The sequence below is a fragment of the Aquarana catesbeiana genome, linkage group LG03 (assembly GCF_042186555.1).
Source record: "Aquarana catesbeiana isolate 2022-GZ linkage group LG03, ASM4218655v1, whole genome shotgun sequence".
Taxonomy (NCBI): Eukaryota; Metazoa; Chordata; class Amphibia; order Anura; family Ranidae; genus Aquarana; species Aquarana catesbeiana.
The window spans coordinates 622,945,120-622,968,521 of NC_133326.1; the positions used below are offsets into that span (position 1 = coordinate 622,945,120).

Sequence of the window (23,402 nt, forward strand, 5' to 3'; positions counted from 1 at the left end):
AATGATAGATAATAGAGTGCAAGGAGATGTCCCCCAAAGCTGGGAAGGGAAAAATGATGGATCTCAGTACCCTGAACAGATTAAGCATAAAGATAAAACAAAGATTTTTTATTGGTACATAATTTAAAATACAATAAAGTAACCAGATACGAAAAAAATGCAACTATAAAAGTTCTTTTAGGTACAAATATTGGACATTACACTGCAATCATAAATGATACATTATATATATATATATATACAGTGGGGACGGAAAGTATTCAGACCCCCTTAAATTTTTCACTCTTTGTTATATTGTAGCCATTTGCTAAAATCATTTAAGTTCATTTCAACAATTCTGTGTTTTTCTGTCAATATGGGGTGCTGTGTGTACATTAATGAGGAAAAAAATGAACTTAAATGATTTTAGCAAATGGCTGCAATATAACAAAGAGTGAAAAATTGAAGGGGGTCTGAATACTTTCCGTCCCCACATAGATAGAGATATATATATATGTATATATATATATGTGTATATATATATATGTATATATATATATATATATATATATATATATATATATATATATATATATATATATATATATATCTATCTATCTATCTATAGACACACACACACACAAACAGAAAAACAATATGCAGTACGTGCAAGTGCTTTCCAGTGAAGGCCCATTGGAGATCAAGGCTAATCACATACCTCCCAACATTTTGAGATGGGAATGAGGGACGCCTACTAACAAACGTATGTAGGCATAGGACACGCCCCCTGTCACATCCCCTTAAAGGAGAATAAACCAAAAAAAAGGTTAATTAAAATACACAAGGGCTTTTTTACCACTACTATTCCTATATATTGGCTTTTAAAATGTACAAATGCAGCAATTTAAAAATTGGATGAAAGGTTTAGCACTGGGAAACACTTTTTGAAAGATAAAAAGTGCATTTTATATACAACTATATAGATCAGACCAAAATGAGGGAAAAATGAGGAGGAAAAAGGGACAGAGGGACATTGCTCCAAAATCAGGGACAGTCCCTCAAAAGCAGGGACAGTTGGGAGCTATGTAATCAGTAGTGTCACCACAATTTTCCTGTGGCGGACATTAGGAACTGGATAGGTGGTAACGGTATTAGAATTAATTAGCCACTGCCTTTTGCTTCCTATGCTCCCAAGCTGTATATTTATGGTGGTACCAAACCCCATTGCAGCCTCAGAGTGGGTAACCTTTGCCGCTTTTCTCCCCCCTGGCTATACACATCAATTTCTGGCCAAACAGGTTAGTCAAACACATTCTAGGCAATTTTATGATAGGCGACCTTTGTGTGCCAGTGCAAAATTCTGTACAAACTTTCCTATCTCTTGTAGTGGCTAAGGGAGCGTAGGAAGCAAAAGGCAGTGGCTAATTAATTCTAATACGGTTACCACCTATCCAGTCCCCAATATCCACCACAGGAAAATTTTGGTGACACTACTGGATTAGCTTTGATCTCCAATTGGCCTTCACTGGAAAGCACTTGCAGGTACTTCATTCCCCCAACTAAATTGTTTTTCTCTTTTTATATATAAACATTTATGATTGGTGCTTTACATACTAATTTTATTATCTTATCTATAGACTTTGTTTTGTGTTCCTCCTAAAGAAGCAGCTTAGAGCCGCGAAACATGTAGAGGATGGCCGTGCACTGGAGGAAATTTGAAACTCCTACTAGTCACCATGGAGTGTATTTAAGTACCTGTGTACTGTCCAATATTTGTACACAAAAAACTTTTATAGTTGCATTTTTTGTATCTGGATACTTCATTGTATTTTAAATTATGTACTAATAAAAATCTTTAGGTTTTATCTTTATGCTTAATCTGTTCAGGGTACAGAGATAGTCCATTATTTTCTCATTCTTCCCTTCCCCACTTTGGAGACCCCTTTGGGGGAGGTCTCCTTGCACTGTATTATCTAGTATGGGAGATGCACATAGAAAGGGTAGTTTACAGCAAGGTTTCTTAACCTTTATAAGTCAAGGTACCCTTTAGAAATGTACACAATCATGGGGGTTCATTCACAGCAGGAGGTGCGTCTGAGTATGTGTGTTTTAATGGGCTGCTCTATGCGCTTGAAACATGCAAAAAAGTTGCTGGCATGACTTTCTCATTTTTAGCAGGTGTGAGCACACATTTACTAGATGCATGGGGGTGCCACTAAGGATTAATGGCACCCTTGCGCATCTGCAAAAATCAGCGCATTTTGCATATGTTACCGCACTAAACCTGGTGTGAACAAATCCTAAAATCTACTTTGTGAGGCAGAGTTCAGTGGTCTGTAGGTTGTGAATCCTCTACCCCAAATCCCTCCCAAAACACGTCCCCTGCTAGCACAAATATACACCCCCTCCCCCCAAAATCCCCTTTTCCTGTTCCTCCTCCCCCTCCAAATGCCCCGTACTAGAGCAAAATTTCTTCCCCATGTTCACTACAGGAGCAGTGACAGCAGCAGGGAGGAGAAGAGAACCAGGGGGAGGTGGGGGCTGTGCTCTCTCTCCAGCAGTCTGGGGAGGAGACGGGGGCAGTAATAAAACCCTGTAAACTCCGATCTGTGAACACTATGTGTTAAAGCAGACATTCAATCGTTTTTTTCAATGTTCCATCTATTAAGTATTCTGCCCTTGTTGTTTTAACTTTGGATAGAAAAACATTTTTTTTCTGCCAGTAAATATCTTATACAGCCCACTTCCTGTTTGTCTGATAGAAAGCCTAGGCTTATGACATCATGCACATCTCTTGCTCACTTTTGTGAGAGTTTGCCAGGAAGGGAGGGGGGATGAGTCATAAGAGGGCCAATGAAAGCTGCAGAGCTGGAGGTGTGCCTCTGTGTTTGAACAGCAGCTTCAGCTGCCCACACAGTTAAAATGGATGCAGCCAGACTTAGTGGAGGGAGATTTCTGCAGCATATTTGGCAAGTACAGAATCACAGTTTATATAAGACAATATGCAAAGTGGTTGGAGGAAAGCTTCAGAATGTCAAATATGTTTTTACTGCAATATATGTGAGAAGACTGCAGTTCTGCTTTAACTCCTATATACAGACAGGAAGGAGAGAGAGCACAGCCCACATCTCCTCCCAGAGTTCTCCTCCTCTCTACTGCTATCTGTACTCCTGTTGTCAACCCAGAAGACAGAGTGGGCTGCCTACCTGTGCTTAGCAACCAACGTCATCATCGGTTTGTAGAATGCGGCTGAGTGTCCCACAAAAGACTCTGGATTACTGACAGGAGTACAGTTAGCAGCAGAGAGAAGGAGAGAGCCATAAGGAGGTGTGGACTGTAATCCATACCTTATCTGTAAACAGGAGTTAACATATAGTAAGTTTTTGTCCTTTTGCCGTGTCACCCCTGAGGGCTCTTTGCAGCACCCCGGTTGAGAAACGTTGGTCTACAGCATGTATCAAGCTAAGACTAGCCATGAATACTTGCATACATACATACATACCATAGATTTCTCTCAGCTAAATAATCTGGGTGGATGCATCTCCTTTGCTGGCTTTTGTTTTCAGGCAGACGTGACAATACAGCTGCATGAATACCTGAACAGTGACTGCGCCTTTGTCAAGCTGGGTCAAATTGGGTGATGCCAATAGGGCCACATGAAATTTGCACTACTGTTTATCAAATCTATAATTTCAGTAAAAAAGAAATTAAATACCCAGTTGTTTGGTAAAATATCAAAAAACTTTTTATTGAGTAGATATCAAATATGTTCAGCCTCAAAATTATTTGCACCTGTGTGTCCACAGCGTTTCCCCTTACATTAAAGTCCCCCTTTAAATCAGAGTTCCCAGAACCCCCTTTACATCAAAGTTCCCCTTTACAGTACATCAGAGCCAGCAGGGTTCCCCTTTATAGTACTCGGGGAACTTGGCAGACCCTGGTGTAACATCTGCCAGTTGGGTGAATTTGAAATTAACTGCAAGGAATGAGAGGGGTGGAGAAGAGGCTTGCCATGGGAGACATCTTGACATGTGAGATCTGAAAGCACCCACCTTCTGCTGCAGTGCTCTTTCCAGGGACTCCACTTTCATCTGCTCCTTTCTTAGACTGGCTGACAGCGCTGCACCCTCTGAACTGGCCTTGCTCCGCACCTGGGCAATTTCTTCATTGGCTCTGTGACAATAAAATAACATGAAATGCAGCTTTCTGCATTGGAGTCTCAGAAGATACTTCGTCTTCTTTTTGGTAAAGATGCTTCATTGTGTTCTATGCTCTTTCCTTGAAACAGTTATGTACAAAGTAGGCGGAAGGAAGCTTCTCCAAGCAAACCACATAAAGCAAAGACTCTAAAATCAGATGTGGCTCTTATTGCCACTTACGCCTGGTTCACATTAGTGCGATTTCAGATATGATTTAAGTCACACAGAATCGCATGACAAGGGAAATCACATTGTTTTCAACGGTGCCTGTTCACATTAATGTAACTTTGTGCACTGCGGTTTTGGAAAAGGTTTCTGTACTACTTTGGTGCGATGTACTGTGCAATTTGCCCCCTATAGAATATACAAACCACATTCGAAACGCAACCAAGTCCCATCAGAGGTGTACTACAACTAACTCTGAAATTTGGATTAGAACCCACTCACAGTAGTGTGAACCTAGCCTTAATGTTGCTTTCTCAGTTACAAAGCACTCCCTGTGATGACACTGCGGCTGCGTTGGCCCAAACACGGCTGCACCATCACAGGCTGTGCTTTGCGAGTGGGAAAGTGTACACAAAGGGGGGCAGAGACAAGACACAGGAACTGGCGTCAATCACAATTGCAGCACTGGTGGTGTTGTTGTGGTCAGCTGTACTAAACACATAAAACTATTAGGCAATTGATTATATGTCAAGCCTCAAAATTATTTGCGTCTGTGAGTCAGCAAGAATCAGCCAAAATCTGAACAGTGTTAGCATATTTCTACACCACAAACCATTGTGACAAAATCTGTGGTCTTTTGTTGCATATTTTTACGTACAGACACAAAAAGGCATACAGCAATATTGGTCCCTCTTAACCACTTGAGCTCCGGAAGGTTCTACCCCCTTCACGACCAGGCCATTTTTTGCTATTAAGCACTGAGCTAAGTTAACTGGTAATTGTGTGGTCACGCAACACTGTACCCAAACAAAAAATTTATATCATTTTTTTTACTACACTAGAGCTTTCTTTTGGTGGTCATTGACCATCACTGGGTTTTCTTTTTTTTATTATATAAACGAAAAAAACGAAAATTTTGAAAAGAAAAACACAATTTTTTGAAATTTCTGCTGTAACACATATCCAATAACCCCCCTCCCCCCCCCCAAAAAAAAAAATTTCTTCTTAAAATTTAGACCAAAATTTATTCTGCTACATGTCTTTGGTAACAAAAAAAAAGTTCTAAAAGTGTATATTGATTTGTTTAACTGAAAATTATAGTGTCTACAAATTATGGTATATACACTGGAATTTTTTTTTTGATACAACCAATGGTGTTGATCAGCTACTTGACACCAACTTACACTGGGTGGGAACTGACTGCCACTGACATCATTAGTGGCACTAATACAGTGGTCAGCGATAATACTATACACTGCCACTGTATTAATGACACTGGCTGGGAAGGGGTTAACATCTTGGGTAATCAAGGATTAAATGTGTGCCTAACAAGTGTTAAATATGTGTAATGCGTGCTGCTTTTTACTAAATACCTTTGTTAAACAGAGATCGTTCCCACTGTACATAGCCCTGTGTTGATTGTCAACCCAGGATCAGCAGGTCCCGGCCATGAATCATTGGCTGGGATCGGCTGACAAACTCCTGCTGTGTACAATCACAGTGGGTGTCGGCAGGGTGGTGCATGCCCTAAACCCAGAAAAAAACAGGCAGCGACATACCGGTATGCCACATTGCCTGTACGGGCCGCCCATCTGCAGTACCTTGCGGGTGGACAGTCCACAAGTGGTTAAATGGTCCTAATCTAGGGGAGTAACACTGGGACATGTGTAAAAAAGTAATTGAGTGGAAACCTGGAGGCCATCTAATGCTGGCCATACACTATACCAAAAATTGGCTGAACCCATTTAATCATTCAGTGGTAAAAAAAAAATGAATCAATTTTTTGTTTGTTTTTTTACATATACTTAGTGCAAACAGTTTGAACGGGAAGCACATTAACCTTTCAAATTTATCGTTAGTTCGGCAGAAAATTTCCAAACTTGTCCTTCGTTTTTTCGACTCCAAAACGTCCCAACTATTTTCTATTTCGTGCCCATTAACTGGCCGAAAAACGAACGATCGAATTTCGGCCAATTTTTCATATAGTGTATGGCCAGCATAAGTCCTTGTTTAGGCCTTGTTCACACAGGCTTCAGATTGTATAGGAGCAGAAGCTTTTGTAAAACCTTCAGCAAGTTTCAAGCAGTTTTGTTGAAGTTTTTAAATTGGATTAAAATCCCATCGCAGTAGCGTGAACCTAGCCCTAATGTTGCTTTCTCACTCACAAAGCACCGGCTGCTATGGCACTGCGGCTGCTATGGCACACACACACACACGGGTGCACCATCACAGGCTGTGCTTTGTGAGTGGGAAAGCATACACAAGGGGGCAGAGACAAGACACAGGCACTGGTGGTGTTGGTGAGGTCAGAAGCTGTACTATCACACAAAACTATTATGCAATTATGTTAATTCAAGTAAAGAAAAATAAAAAATGTGGTGCTCAGAATTCAGCTTTAATAAAATATTGCAGGTTTACTACCAGACTGTACTTAATTGTCAAATCCTGCACTGATCAGACTGGTCATTGGCTCTTACTTGTTCAGCTTTTCTTCTGCATGCATTTTCAGGGCCTGGTACCTCTGCTCCTCCTGCTTCACCCGGGCTAAATATTCCTGTGCACATTTCTTCAAAGCCTCTTCATTCTGGAAAGACCAAATAAACGGTCAACACAGATCAATCAGTTTGAAGCATCAACCAGCTAGGGCAGTGGTTCTCAACTCCTGTCCTCGGGACTCACTAAGAGGCCAGGCTCGGAAGATACCGGAAATACATAACAGGTGATATCATTTGCTGCTCAGTGATTGCATATTCTTAATCTGCATCTCCAAGGTAATCATTAAAATCTGGCCTGTTAGTGGGCCCGGAGGACAGGAGTTGAGAACCTCTGAGCTAGGGTCTAGTATTACCCAGGCATTATACCTTTTTGAAACCTTCTAGGACACCTTTCAGATTCTCATATCTTCTGAAGAGGTCAGATAGAGATCTCTCCACAGAGTTCAGATCGGCCAGGGCTTGTTCCTTCTCTTGAGTCACCTGTTGTAGACTCTTCTGAGCGTTCACGTTGCTCCTTTGCTCATCCTCTGTTACAGAAGCAATGGAGCTTAGTTAACATCATGTATACAACAGAATTGGTACAAGAGCTGCAGTCTAAAAAGATATTGGAAGGTATTTGAACATAAGGCAGAATATAATGGTGGCTATACACGGAACAATATGATCATTCGATATAATGATCAATTCCATGAAATACTAGAATCTTTTAGAGACTGACTACACCAAGCGACTATTTTATTATAATAAATAATTAGAAGCAGGCATACCTGACAAAAAGAAGGGACTGAATACCTAAAGAGGAGCTCCAGGCTCGTTCAAAAAAAATTACAAGTCAGCAGCTACAAATACTGTAGCTGCTGGCTTTTAATATTAGGACACTTACCTGTCCAGGAATCCAGAGTTGTCCTCACCTGAGCCGATTTTTTAATCGGCTATCGGGTGCTGCCACCGCTATCGCCACTAAGGGAAACTGGCAGTGAAGCCTTGTGGCTTCACTGCCACAAGCCTGAATAGGCTGGCTGCGGGAGAAGGAGGAGGAGGGCCACGGCGAACTGAGCCGGAAGTGGGAGCAGGTACCTGTCAAAACCAGGTAACGCCCCCCCAAAAGGTGCCAAATGTGGCAGCGGAGGATGGGGGAGACAGACAATCAGAACTTCCCCTCTTGGGTGGAGCTCCGCTTTAAAGTGGTTGTAAACCTCAGACATGAAATATGAACAAAGCATATCCTTCTACAGTGTGTACTTGTCTCAATCCAGAGCATTAAGTTTTATTTCTGTCTGCTGCTTCTTTCATCTATCAGCATGAATCACTTCTGACGAGTTTTCCTGGCCTCAAGAGAAAAACGGGGAGGAATCGCCAGCTGATTGACAGCCTCAGCTCTGTTCCTGTGCGTTTTGTTTACGGGGGAGGGGGGGTAGTGTCCCTTCCCTCCAATCAGCTGTCAGAGCTCACCTAAATGAGGTCTGCAAAGTGTAACTTCAGCTCTCCACCCCCTGCTTTTCAGGGCTGAGAAAAGCTGTATACAATCTTGGACTTTGAACAACTATAGAGGAAAGTAGACTGCAGAACAGGTACAATTTATGTAAGAGGGTTTGTGTCATCTCTGTATCACCTGAGGAGTCATTTTACTGGGTATATGTGAGGGTTTACTTTAACTTTCTGCTGTTTAAACCACTAGACACCAAAATGTTTTCCAAAAAAATGGAAGTCTGACGGAAAACAAACGATTCCAAGAGTACTGGTCTCTTGTGTCCACTACAATGCTCATTGGTTGCTGAAGACCTCCACACTGTGTCCTATAGACACATGGAAGTCAGCACTATAGGTGTTGTGGGGGACCAAAAAAAAAAGAAGACAATCCTGGAAGTGTCACTTTCCAAGTGAATTCCTTGAACGTAGCAGGACTGTGGGAAAGCATTTGCAGCTATGCCTGGTTCTATTTTATTTTTTATTATAACGAGCAAAACTGTACTTATTCTGGAATGGGAAAGGTTGGGAATATAAAAAAAAAAAAAAATTTAATACATGCAGAATTCTCAGTTTGTTTGATGACCTGACGAATGTCTTTGGAAAGTATTTTGAAATTTTTGTTTGCTTTTAACATTAGATTTTGGAATAAATGGAATTTCCAGTATAAAAACCTACAGACAGGAAATTCATTAGTTCATGAAAAATTGTACACCCTGCTCCTTTGAATTTTTGCTGTCACAGTGGTCAAAAATGAACATTAATTTGACCCTACTAACGATTAAAAAACCAAATGAATGTTCTTATCATTAGAATGAAATTCCACTAGTCTATGGCCAGCTTTAGAGGGAGAAAAGTATGCGTTGGAGGGGGGGACAAAGAGGAAAGATCAATGCATGTGTGCACTGGAAATGGGGTCTCTCTAGGGAAAGAACAATCTGTGTGCTGGAGATGTGATGTGATGCAATTAGGGAAGCATGAGTGAATGCAGAGAAATGGCCAAGTGAAAGTAGAACTTAAAAATGATATGATACAGAATAGTAATGTCACTTTAAAGTAACTTTGTCACTAAAATGAAATTGGCAAAAAATGGTTCCCAAGGAAAGAAGTTAGTATTTCCACCCAAAGACTTTTTAGAATGCGACATTTCCAACTTTCCAACTCAAGATGCAATTGGCTAAATAGGTACAGAATAAGAATTGGGGCAAAAATAATTTTAGCAAGCAATTAAAAAAAAAGGCACAAAATGTAATGGTCAGCCATTTAAGCAGGTCACCCTTTGCAGATACCATGAAGATCCATTCTACAGTAGGAGAAAATCAGCATTAAAAGACATCTTACCAATCATCTGTGCAATGGTTTTCTCATACTCTGCAACAATTTTTCTGCAAGACAAAGGAAAGAAAGATCACACAATATATTAGCATGGCTTATTCCACAGCACTACACAGTATGAACATTATGGATGCAATTACTCATAACAATCCAGACTAGCCGTCACTAGTTGGCTAGAAACAGAACTGATAAAAGAAAAATCTAGCATTTAAATCAGATCTATTTATATAAAAATGACAGATTTCTCTACACAACTAGAGTATAGAGGGGGTTCAGTTGCCAACAATGGTACATGTATTGTACACAATATGTCAATTTATCCACTGCGATTTTAGGTTCAATAATGCAGAGAATCGTGTTTCTAAAGTTTTTTTTTTTTTACTTAAAGAATCTGTAAACCCAACATTTCACATTCCTGATATGTGCCTGTTGTGTACTTGTATGAAAGAAGCATCCTGTTCTCTTTGTGTGAAACTCCTGGTGTTCTTGCCAGTCTATCTGCTTTCCTATTAAAAACTGACCACACTAGGCAGGAGAAGACATTTGGGCCAGGTCTGTAGCTATGCTGGGAAATCAGCCTGCTCCCCTCCAATGATCAGACTTGTCCTGACCCCCACCCCCTACACAGCCATTAACTGAAAAGACCAGTGTACTGCTGCCCACTCCCCAATACTTGGCCGGGGCTCCTTTTGCATGAATTACTGCATCAATGTGGTGTGGCATGGAGGCGATCAGCCTGTGGCACTGCTGAGGTTTTATGGAAGCCCAGGTTACTTTGAAAGCGGCCTTCAGCTCATCTGCATTGTTGGGTCTGGTGTCTCATCTTCTCAATACTCCACAGATAATTTATGGGGTTTAGGTCAGGCGAGTTTGCTGGCCAATCAAGCACAGTGATACATAATTACATAGTAGGTAAGGCTGAAAAAAGACAATAGTCCATTCAGTTCAACCTGTGTGGGTGCATGGACTGAATAGTTTATTTCCTATGCTGGGATCCCCATTGAGATATTTCTAGATCGCTATCAGATCTCCCCTCAAGCGTCTTTTCTCCAGCGAGAATAAATTTAGTGTTTGTAGCCATTCCTCGTAATTGAGCTCCTCAGGACCCTTATTTGGTTTGTTGCCCTTGTTTGGACTCTCTCCAGCTCCAGCACATCCCTTCAGAGCACAAGTGACCAGAACTGGACTGAAAACTCCAGATGAGGCTTAACTAGCGTTTTATAAAGTGGCAGAATTATGGTTTTGTCCCTGGAGTATATCCCCTTTTTTATGCATGCCAATATTCTGCCGACTTTGGCAGCTGCAGATCGACACTGCACGCTGTTGCACAACCTGTCATCTACTAGTACCCCTAGATCCTTCTCCATCCTTGACTCCCCCAGCTGTACTCCACCTAGTGAATATTTTATTTTACATTTATGTTTTTTGACCCCAAGTGCATTACTTTACATTTCTCCACATTAAACCTCATTTGCCATTTGTCTGCTCACTCCTTTATTTTTATTCAGGCCATTTTTCAAAATTTCCATGTCCTGATGAGAATTTATTACTCTGCTTAACTTTGTGTAATCCTCAAAAACTGAGACTTAACTATTTATCCCATCCTCCATGTTGTTTATGAATAAGTTAAATAGAATTGGTCCCAAGACAGAACCTTGGGGTACCCCACTCACTACTCCAGACCAGTCTGAGTACATGCTATTTATCACTACCCTTTGGGCCCATCCATGGTCAGCAGAGGGAAGGAAGAAGTGCTCTAGATAGTCCTGGTAGAGGGCTGTGCTGACTTTGGACTAGTGAAATCATCACTGACTGTGGACATTTCACACTGGACCTCATACAACTTGGATTCTGTGCCTCTTCACCCTTCCTCCAGACTCTGGGACCTTGATTTCCAAATGAAATGCAAAATTTTCCACAGTCCATTTATGGAGAGGCTAATTTTAATTTTTCCATCAGGACTCAGCACCTGCCCACACTGCCAAAAGTAACAATACCTGGTTTAATGATCATGGTATCACTGTGGTTGATTGACCAGCAGATTCGCCTAATCTGCCATAGAGATTCGCCTAAACCCCATAGAGAATCTGTGGGGTATTGTTAAGAGGAAGATGAGACACACCAGACTCAACAGTGCAGACGAGCTGAAGGTCGCTATTGAGTGCATACTATAATGTACATACTATACATTGACATACAGTAAGCCAACATTTCTAATCTTTTTTTTATTGGTCTTGTGTTATATTCTAATTTTCTGAAAATGTAAATACTGAATTGTGGGGTTTTCACTAGCTGTAAGCCATAATCATCAAAATTAAAAGAAAGAAATGAAGAAATATATCACTGTGTGTAACACATCTATATAAAATAGGAGTTTCACTTTTTGAATTGAATTACTGAAATAAATTACATTTTTGATGATATTCAAATTGAATGAGATGTACCTGTATGTATAACAAAGTACAATGGAAAAAGTCAGGCAGCATACCTCATTTCCAGCACCTCTGCATGACTCTGATCATAGCGTGTCTGCCAGTCCTTCACTTCCATCTCCTTCATTATAATCTTTAGATTAAATGCAGTAAAGACAATGTTAGTTCTGGCCTGCAGATAGTGAAGCTGATTTATCACTGGAAGAAAAGGAATCAGTTGTGTTGCCTACAGTAATCAGATGCCAGCTGTCAAATTTTTAGGTTATATAACATCTGCACTTATTTAATTGAACTGCATATAAACATTTTTTTTTCCTGCCATGTACCAAACCGAGAGATTATCCTTCACTTCCAGGTGAAAAACAGGAAGAGATGAAATCTCTACAAACTGAGTCGATTTCCCCTTGTAAGCAATTGCCATTGAAACAAACACTTCACTTCTTGTACCTATGACAACTCTAAAATGTTGGATTTCCCATCTGTACCAAAGACAATCTTTACCAGGACAAAAACAGAGGGTAATCTGCCCAACAACCCTTGCTCTGCGATTCTGGTCATCCTGGCCAGCACTGAAATTAACCATGTACGCCAGGCATCACTAAATGGTGGATTGTGGTCCGCATCTGGACAAAGTTACTGTCCCACCCAGACTACGGCAGTCGCCATTCACAAGCCAGTTCTTTCCCCCATCCTCTGCCATTCTCACAGCAGAGGGCGGGAGGCACATTGGTACTGGATGAAGGGAGGGAGCAGGAGCTGCCCATGTTAACTTTTTAAGTTAAATCGGCAGGTAGCTGGTTGCTAAGACACAGGGCCATGAGGCGGTCCTAGCAACCAATCACCAGCTTGCCAATATGAGAATTTGGCTTTAGCCACTCCTGCCCTGTGTCCAGTGCTGATGTGCCTCTGACCCGCTGCTGTGCCCCAACAAGGTAGGAGAGAGTGCAGGGGCTAGGACACGGTTGTGAAGGATGGCTATGGGGCCCAATGAGCTGTAGTTGGACTTCTAGCTTGGATTACTGAACCCAGCATGTAGTTCCTTAATGGTATACTGTAAGTGAACAGTTATGTCCGGATGCTGCAGGCAACACAGATGTTTTCCCAATTTTCTTCCAATTGTAACCATTAACCTTACAAGAAACATAAAAACTGCTGTTGAGAAGACCTATTTTTAAAAGGAAATGAGTAAACAACGAGCTTCATGAATATATATATATATGGGTAACAGACAATTCAACTATAATGGGTTAAAGCTTTGTGAGAGAAGCAGGAATGACAAATGTACCAATTATCACAACAGTTGAAACAGGCAATGATGAAGACCAATTATGTGAGATTTAGGTTGGCGGCACGTGGGCGGATTTTCATCCAGAGCTTTAAGACATGCTGATAACCCAAAACCCATCCTTTGTGAAAGCAGTGAATGTCTACTGAGGAGGGGCATACTTCATCATAATTACACAGGAGCTGTGACAGGGCAGCTCCTGTTGAGAGCAGGGGGACATGGTCTGGATTTTATCAGTGGGTTGCCCGATTGGGATGTTCATCCTTTTGTGAGCCTGAATATACTCTGGGCTACATTGTCTGGAAGTATATGTCCTCTCCAGATTTGGAAATTAAATGCCTTGAACTTCTTTTTTCCTTACTACATACCTGTGATATGATGCTACAATTTCTCTTTTGGGCATCTTTACAGTTATTGATTTAAGAAATCATTTTGATAATTTTCTGGTGCACACCCTGTGATTCCCATTGCTGGATTTTGATTGCTCCATTTGTTGTTCTCATTTGAACAACTGGATTCCAATAAATCCTTTCATCATACATATGATGGCCAATATATGCCTTGCAGCTCCTGATGAAGCACTATAGCAAAACATGTAGAGCCCAATAGGCATTTATACAGTTAACCTTGCTCACTCTTTTTAATATTTTGAGATCAATAAAATATTTTTGATTAAAAAATGTATTTTTTGTTCATACAGGTGGCACCATTAAAATCCCCCTCTCTAGTTCGCTATATGTTCTAGATAGGAGGCCACAATTTGCTTCTTTTTGGGACCTGACCTGTCAACTGACAATTTGTTTCCCACCCAACAAATGTGTTTCTCAGTAACATCCTCCATCAATTCCAAAGGCCATGAGACCACAAAAATGTGTTGTGGTTTCCCATCTGAGGTCTTGAGCTAAGAATCAGCTCCTGATAACAGTTGCCATGTAGAGAACATCTTTTGCTCATTCCCCCTCTAACAGAAATGAGAACACACCCAGGAAAGGTTGTGGGCAGTTTAAATTCAACAGAAAACAATCTCAGCAGATTATGTGTTCAAGAATATCCTGAGTACATAAAGTTCTGCCTGAAAAGGCTCATGTGCCACCACCCATATAGATGAAGATTTTTGGATATCTTACAGAATGTGACTTGGGAAACTGCAGAAGAGGGGCTTTACCTTTAAAACATGTTAATAGCCTTATTTAAAATAATCCAAGGGGTCAGGATGTTGATGGGACTCCAGGAGTGGGATTTTCTAACCACCAGTGTCTCTCTACTCTTGCTGTATTTACAGTCAAGGAAAAAAAAATGAGAGATCCAACAGGGTGAGAACACTCCTATATTTGCTGACATCCCAGTGGAAAATAACAAAAAAGTGGGCAGTTTGATTTGCTAATATCAGTTCTTGGGGGAAAACCAGCACCAATTTTATGGCCACCTCCACATTTCCAAACACAAAATATTACTGCAAATAGATTTCCATAAAGAGAGCACAGGCTTTTGACAGGATAGTAAAGCTGCACATCTAATAATGAAAGCAAAGATGTTTTTGTATGGATGGACTCATGGTAACTATGCATGGACAACTAGGACAACTGTAACAGTCCCCGACATAGCTTTACCTCCTCTCTAATAAGAGTGAGTACAGCTGTCCGATCTCTCAGATAGATGGCATCCGCAGGGTTCTGACTCTCTAAGCTGACCGAGCCGCTTCTCTGCAGAGATATAAGAGTCCCATTTCACTCTCTACAGTCATGGAACTCAAGATTAGAACTTTCGGATGGACCGGTCCTTGGGTACTAGAGGTAAAATGTTTCAAAGTGGATCCTTGGGCACATTTCTGATAAAAAGCCAAGTGACAGCGAAAGGGAAGATTCAACTCAGCTGACAAGCTACGGAAAACCAATGTCTGGGCACCTGGGGTCACACATATACCCAATCTCTGAGTGACCTCAATAATATCTGATCTTTGACTTCCGAAAAATAAAATGTTTCTTATTTCAGTCACTAAATCACAGTTTGTATTAATTGTACAGATACAAGCTGAAAGTTTTGATGGCTGCATTTCTGCTCATTTTCCAAGGTCATTATGACAGCGTCACACTCTTGTTGTTGGATTGTCCATTTTTTTAAAATCGTTTTACAGAGCCTAAATTTCAGTAAGGGAGCAGAAGATCTGTACTATACTTCCCAATGACAGGAGAAAGGGGAGAGAGACTTCAGACAGACCCCTAGTGATATAGGAAGCAATGGGTTTTATTGAACTCACTCTTCTCCAATCACATAGAGGTGGAGTTATCCTATCATCCAGCTACACCGTCCTGGGTGATATCTATTCCACAAATCACAGTATTATAAATAACATGCATATATTTTACATACATAAGGACCCCTTTATACCCCAAAATAAGATGTAGAACATGCGCGATTTTTCCTATGCAGTCGCATTATTCGTAGAATGGAGATCACCTGTGTGAAGTCAGGAGGTTCCAAATGATTGTAGTATAAATACACAATTTATCTGGAGGGTCCAACATTTTGTTAGTCAGTATAAAGGTATAACCTACACCGTGAAGGGTTAAGGTGTGCAAAGCTGATAGAGACCTGTACATGCAGACTCAAAGCTGTAATTTACTTTAAGGCTTCATGCACACTGAACATTATTGGGACGTTTTTACAGCAGCTGTTTTTGGCTTCAGATGTTTTTTTCTACAGTCAATAAACTCCCCATCATGTTATCCTATGTGTCCATGCACACATAGGCTGTTAGCAGTTTTTGGCTGGGGCAGTTTTTGGCTTAAAAAAAAACAAAAAAAACAAAACAAAACGAGTGTGTTCTGAGAGGAGTTTTTGAGCTGGAAAAACGCTGTAAGTGTCGAAAAGTGATGATAAACGATCAAAAACGTGGCTCACCAGCGTTTAAAGTTTTTGAGCCATTGAAAAAAAAAAAAAAAAAAAAAACGCCAACGTGGAAAAACCTTAACACTAACGAAACGCTATTGCAAAAACGTTAAAAAACTCACTGCAAATCTACTGGTGTTTTCATAACGTTATTTTAACGTCCAGTGTGCATGAGGCCTAAAGGGTTAGTTCACCTTTACCAAAAAGAAAAACCTATGCAGGTAAGGAGAGCCTGTAGACAAAAACTGTGCAGCTTTGACTAAGGTTGGATACTGCCCTTGCTATAGATATAAGTCATTAACATACCTCTCTGCCTTGTTGCTAGGGTGTTGCTAAGACACTCATTCTGTTGCAGCATTGCTGAGCTCAGAGCTACTTCAACAGTGGAGGGAAAGCGCACTCAAGGGGGTATGAATCAACGTCAATGTCCTAGCAACATGGCAAGATGGGACGATGCCATCTCTGGGGGTTTTTCAGTCAAGTTTATGAGGTAAGTAAATGGTCCACATCATTTATCATACTTTAGTCAAAGGTGCACAGTTTGTGTTTATCTACAGACATCCCTTACCTGTATTAGGTGTGTTTATTTATTTTAGTAAAGGTGAACTAACCCTTTAAGAGAGTGTATACTTATGCGGTCACAATGTTAAAGTCCCACCTTCCTTTTTCTTATACAGTCACAATGTTTTTCTTTTTTTCCCCCCTCAATTTAACTCACTTGAATCATTTTGCAAGGACGGTTTATCACTCTTCCATTAACATTTATAGGGAATGTTGATCCAGGGAATATCCGATTACCTCTTGGGGGATCAGGAAGGGATTTTTTCCCCTGCTGGAGCACATTGGATCAGGCTATGCCGTTTTTTTTTTTTTTTTTTCCTTCCTCTGGATCAACTGTGGGTATAGGATTGTGTATATAAGATTGTAATTTTTATTCCCTTTTTATTGGTTGAACTAGATGGTTTTTTCAACCAGACTATGTAACTATTTGCATGGATCAGTGTAAAACAAATGTATTTTGATTTACTGTTTTTAGGAAAAAAAAAAATGAAATGCAGTAAATGTTTTTTGTTTTTTTCTTCTAGGCAAAAATAGCTTAAAAAAAAAAGAGAGTTCAGACTCTCTGGGGATGATAATTATGTGCGCACTACAGCTATATGACAATATTGGTTACATACAGTCTCTGGGCTAAGCTCTGCCCATCCCCTAGTGACCTTGAAGGGATCATCCTCTTTAAACGTGTCCCAGCTATTGCTGAGTCTTCTAATCAGCTCTAATCTGCTTTGGCAAGCAATATACACTATATATACACACACCATTTACTAAAAACTTCTCCAGCACTTCTCAGGACACTGCAATAAACCTGAAGGCAGGCTAAAAACCCTGAGATCTGGAAGGGCCTACTACTATTTGCATTTTGAATAATGCCTGGTACGCACTTCCAGTTTTTTTTTTTTTTTTTTTTTTTTACAACTGAAGACCTCAGGAGAAGCTTGCTGTACTGACTATGCAATGTTACTACAGCAATCTCCCCACTGAACTATCCACAGCGTCCCCCCCGCGCAAGAAACACAGAGTGGCGCTGGCAACGCTGATTGGATGCTGATCAAATACTTGTTTTCCAGCATGGCCGATCGGCCGGCTTCTGTCAGACAGGCTGGTGTACACATGGCCTGCGTGTACCAGGCTTTATTAGGCTAGCTATAGATGAGGAAATAATTTAGCCAGAACTAACGTAAACTGGGGGATCTGGTTATCTGTGTAAACACACAGATCCCGGTTCTTTCAGGGGAGAGGAGAGAGATTGTGTGTTCATACTATGGTGTCCTTTTATGAAACTGCGGTAAAATACCGCAATTCAGTTCTCAGGCATTCTCAGAGGAGATCGCTCTCCTCTGAGTGCCTGTTTATGAAAGTGTGTAGATCACTTCTCATGTTGAGTTGAGGAGCGATCTACAAACGCCGGGAACTCCTGAGAATGGCTCCTCTCACTGTGATCTCGCGTGATGTAGCGTAAAATACAAATGTTTAACACGAATCAGCACACATTTTTCCCCAACATATTAATAAAATAATAAAGTTAAATTCCCGCTACACAATATACATTAACCTATTAAAAAAAAAAACATTGTTTTTATCAATATTTAAATGTGAATGGTGTATAGTAAATGAATGTAATCCACATATGTAATGCAGCTATACACCATTCATATAAATGCAAAATACATTTATTTATAATCATTAAAAAATAATTTTAATTAAGTATACAAGTATAAATATTTATTGATAAATTAAAATAAAATATATTTCATAATTGATAAACATAAAAATTGATAAACTGGTGCGATGCGAGAACACTGTGAATCCACTGCGGATTCCTGCATCGCACCGATTCGCATGTCAGTTCACACTGCCATATGCGAATCGCTGGGGAGTGTCAATACATTGTTAACGACACCCCCCAGTTCAGCTTCCATATTGCACTGCGAACTGACAGTTCGGACATGAATCGGATCGCATATGTGTGAACACACATGTGATCCGATTCTGGTCCGAACAGAAAAAAGGGTCCTGTGTGTGTTGGCACCGAATGCGGTGCGATATCAGCCATACTATCTGTATGGCTGATATCGCACAGCACAGACATCGCATGTTATGTGAACGGCAGTGCGCTGCGAATTACATGCGATGCCTGTGCGATGTCTGGCATCGCACAAGTGTGAACCGGGCCTAAAAGTTGACACCCCCAAATCAGTTCGCAAATCGCAGTGCGATCTGCAAACTCGGACAGGAATCGGATCGCATGGGTGTGAACACCTATGCGATCAGATTCTGCTGCGGACCAAAAAAAGGGTCCTGTACGAGTTTGGTCCGAATGCAATGTGAATTCAGCCATACTATCTGTATGGCTGAAATCGCATCGCACAGAGATCGGATGTGATTTTGCACTGCAGTGCGGTGCGAATCACATCCGATCTCGGACACCGCAGCAGTGGGAACCGGCCCTAAATCATATTGCATTTGCACCAAAATGGTACAGGACCCTTTATTTGGTCCGCACTGGAATCGGATCGCATGGCTGATTCCTGCACCATTACATAGTTCGCACTGCGATCTGTGAAATGATCTGGGGGTGTCATTAACTTTACATTGACACACGCAGTGGTGCGCAGATGTCAATGTAGGTGCGATGTGGAAACCCGCATCACACAAGTGTGAACCCAGCCAGAGACGTGACAAAAAAATCTCTCTCTATCTATCTATCTATCTATCTATCTATCTATCTATCTATCTATCTATCTATCTATCTATCTATATCTATCTCTCTATCTATCTATCTATATATATAGAAGATGTGCTCTGACTGTTTGGTGAAAGAAAAAAGTCAAAAGACTTCTTACTTTCTCCAGAATACTTCGCCAGCTTCACGCTTCTCACTCTGATTCTCCACCTCTGAAATGGTGAATCAGAAAGTGAGAACATGTTCTCCACTGATTACCTTAGTTTCATAAACTGGTAATGACCTGAGATCAGCGGCGAGACTCGGGATCGCAGCTGATCTCAGTTTTATAAAAGGACACCTATGTATGGACACCGATCTCTCTCTCCTCCTAAACAGTCTCATCCCCCACAGTTAGAAACACAGTTAACCCCTTGATCGCCCCCTAGTGTTAACTCCTTGCCTGCCAGCGACATTTACACAGTAATCAGTGCATTTTTATAGCACTGATTGCTGTATAATTGTCAATGGTTTCAAAAATGTGTCAAAAGTGTCCGATGTGTCCGCCATAACGTCGCAGTAAAAATTGCAGATCGCCACCATTACTAATAAAAAAAAAAATTAATAAAAAATTAAAATGCTATAAATCTATCCCCAATTTTGTAGACGCGATAACTTTTGCGCAAACCAATCAATATATGCTTATTTCAAATTTTTTTTACCAAAAATATGTAGAAGAATACATATCGGCCTAAACTGAGGAAAAAGAAGGTGTTTTTTTTTTTGTTATCAAAAATACTGTGCGATATTTATTATAGCAAAAAGTAAAAGATATTGTGTTTTTTTCAAAATTGTTGCTCTTTTGTTTATAGCGCAAAAAATAAAAACTACAGAGGTGATCAAATACCACCAAAAGAAAACTCTATTTGTGGGAAAAAAAGGAAGTCAATTTTGTTTGGGTACAGCGTCGCACGACCACGCAATTGTCAGTTAAAGCAACGCGTGCCGAATCGCAAAAAAAATGGCCTGGTCATTGCGCAGCCAAATCTTCCGGGGCTGAAGCGGTTAATCTGCTAGTACATCTTAATCTGCCATCACCCCAGACTGACCATGCTGCTGTCCAGAGGGGCACCTGTGCTCCTTCATCCAGAGTGAAGGCACTCTAATACAGGAGGTGTGTTACTCGCCAGATCACCAGTTGAAAACAGAAAGAAAAAAAAAAAAAACTAAAAAAGAAACTGATGCAGCCACCACATCTAAGGATTGGTAAGCTGCAATATATTACAGTTTTGGATTTAATACCACTTTAAAAGCTGATCTTTGTTTTTAGAGATCTCCTGACCATGACACAAGCTATTTAGATTGCAATGTATATGGGGATAAGCTTAGTTGGACAGACACATGCAAGATCAGGCCCACCTCCAGCAATTTTGCCATTTAATGTTAGCAGAGATACAAATGTTCAGCTAAGTGTTCCTGTACTTGTGAATGCAGAGAGACAGGAGAGGAGATGATCATCGATGACAGATAAATACACTTATTGCAGGGGCAGCAATAGCAATAGGCACAGGTCATGAAGGGGGGGTAAATCTTCCAGAGGACAAGTGGTTAAAGTTTACTCTTGTAACATCCACGGCAATTGGGTAGAAGTAGGAATTCTGGCGGAGGTATCTTGCTGCTAAAGTCACGGATATAAAAAAATATTAGAAATGTCAAGCTGACCTTAAAGTTACCGTAATTGGGTGACGAAAGAAGAAAACGAGTTTGTCCAGAATTAGAGAGGACTCTGTTACATTCCAAAGGCCTATTAGGTGATCCTCTAAATGTGTTGTTCATCTACTCAATGGTGACCAAATGAATCAGATTATGAATAACGGACATCTAAAATGGCCTTTAGTACATCCCAAGGCTTTCAGTGGTGAAATATCTTCTTTGGAATAATTGAGTCTGATCCCTCACTAACCCCGCTGCATTCTCTGTAACATAAAATCAATACCATTATGTCTGATGCTTATGATTAAACTGGTCATTTATATAGGCGCCAGATTTCTAACAAATCACAATACTACCTACACAGGGGATTTTTGGGGGTACAATTTCAGCATGTAAATACCATTCACTCAAATATGCCACAAAGATTTTTAATTACTAATGTTTATAATGTCCATTCCAGACCTGGAAATTCAAGTACAGAAATCTGACTGCCATCCAAAACTAGAATATTAACCATAAGCTATGACAATTCAATAAAAGAAATGTACCAACAAATAAAAACTGTGGTCTCAAAGGAAGGCAATCAGTGCAATTTGCACACATGAATCCTAATAATTAACTCTCATCTGCTGCCACCTGCTGACTCCATAATATACTGCATGGGAAAACTTCAATATTACAATCCCGATTTCCAAAAGAGCTGAAAAAATGTACAATTTTAAGAAACAATTACAGTGATTTTGAAATTGATGGCAGCAACACATCTCAAAAAAGTTGGGACAGGGCAACAAAAGCATACTGCTGCTTTAAAAAAGAAAAAAAAAAAAAAAATCAATAATATTAGCCCATTTACATTTTTTTTCTTGAAGCCCCTGACCCGTTAGAAGGAAACTGGCAGCATAGACATTTGGTACCCATCACTGCTGACCATAGCAAGGTGCAGAGCATGAATCCATTATCTTTATCCATCCCTCACTAATTTGTGAATTGCTGACCTGGAATAGTGTACAGCAGATGTCCCAACATTTCACTGGCTGCATTATTGCGGCTGGCTCCCTATACATCCAAGAGAGGTTAAGAACGACAGCCCCAGAGCCTGCATCTTCAGAAACAACTGCTTTTATGAGTCACTGGAAATTTTATACTCCACTCAGCAGGGCCAGGACCCAGGTTCTTCCACTCTATACACCGGGGCTGGGCCTGAGGGGTCACCCTTAACAAAGAAACACGTGCACCACTCCACTGAGCAAGGCCAGGACCAGTGGCGGCCGCTCAATTAGGGGTGCTGCACCCCTAATCCATGTGCCCTGCCCCTAATCTCCATGCAGGGCGCTGGACACATGGATTTTAATGGGGTTTTATTTTTTTGTTTAGAAGCACATGATTTGAGTCCAAGGCTCTAATTGGCTTCAAAAAAGGATGGGCTTGGGGTGATGTCTTCCTGCTTCTCCTCCTGGCCACTCGGAAAGCGGGTCCAGAGACCAGATTGGCCAGGGAGTCTTAGGACTCCCGGCCAATCGGGTCTCAGGACCCACTTCCTGTTCAGCCGGGAGAAGAAACAATGGCCCCGACTCTTACCTCGGCAAGCTGGAGTGAGGAGCAGTGGGCGGAGGGGCAGCAACAGCCGCTTCGAGGAGCCCCACCGCGGATCTAGCACCACCTCGTCATTGCAAGGTAAGGCTATGGAAGGGGGGGTTGTTTGACACCCCCCCCCCCCCAAAAGATATTGAGCACCAGCCAACAACTGGCCAGGACCAAAGTACTCTCTATTTAACATTACCACATTCTGCACTATGCAAGTCATCTCAGACTATTTAACCACACCTCCTTTAAGCCACACACAATTTTTAGCGCAATTTAAACCATGCCTACTTTTTGCCACGGCACGCTTATTTTCTTTTCTCACTGCATACGGGAGCCCACTTTTGATCTTGCACATGGGCCCACTGATTTCATTATACAGCCCTGGTCTATGTGCTTTCATGATTCTTTATATTTTTTTAAACTTTTAAAAAACAATTAACATGTTGAAATTAAAGCAAAACTGTCCCCTGAAGGCTCTTCAGCAAATTAACATTTCCAATAGTATTGATCTCCTTCTCCCCTCTGACATATAGATTCTTATGATCATCATCAAACCCAACAATGTCTGAGCATGATTATAAGAAAGGCTGATCCCAAAAAATACCACCAGAGGGCAGTGTCATCCTAGGGAAACGTCCC

At 40.9% G+C, this 23,402-nt stretch overlaps 1 protein-coding gene across 5 annotated transcripts in view; it reads right to left on the reverse strand.

Moving 5' to 3' along the window:
* The window catches only part of TACC1 (transforming acidic coiled-coil containing protein 1), a 159,650-nt gene that overhangs the window by 5,488 nt on the left and 130,760 nt on the right, over nucleotides 1-23,402 (reverse strand). For 4 of the 5 annotated variants that reach the window (XM_073622356.1, XM_073622357.1, XM_073622359.1 and 1 more), the window contains 6 exons: nucleotides 14,968-15,060; nucleotides 12,129-12,205; nucleotides 9,647-9,690; nucleotides 7,205-7,365; nucleotides 6,821-6,927; nucleotides 4,032-4,152 (listed from right to left, as the gene is read on the reverse strand). In XM_073622356.1, coding sequence (XP_073478457.1) covers nucleotides 4,032-4,152; nucleotides 6,821-6,927; nucleotides 7,205-7,365; nucleotides 9,647-9,690; nucleotides 12,129-12,205; nucleotides 14,968-15,060 — 603 coding nt within the window. The remainder of the gene's footprint in view (nucleotides 1-4,031; nucleotides 4,153-6,820; nucleotides 6,928-7,204; nucleotides 7,366-9,646; nucleotides 9,691-12,128; nucleotides 12,206-14,967; nucleotides 15,061-23,402) is intronic. The other variant, XM_073622358.1, reaches the window with a different exon arrangement.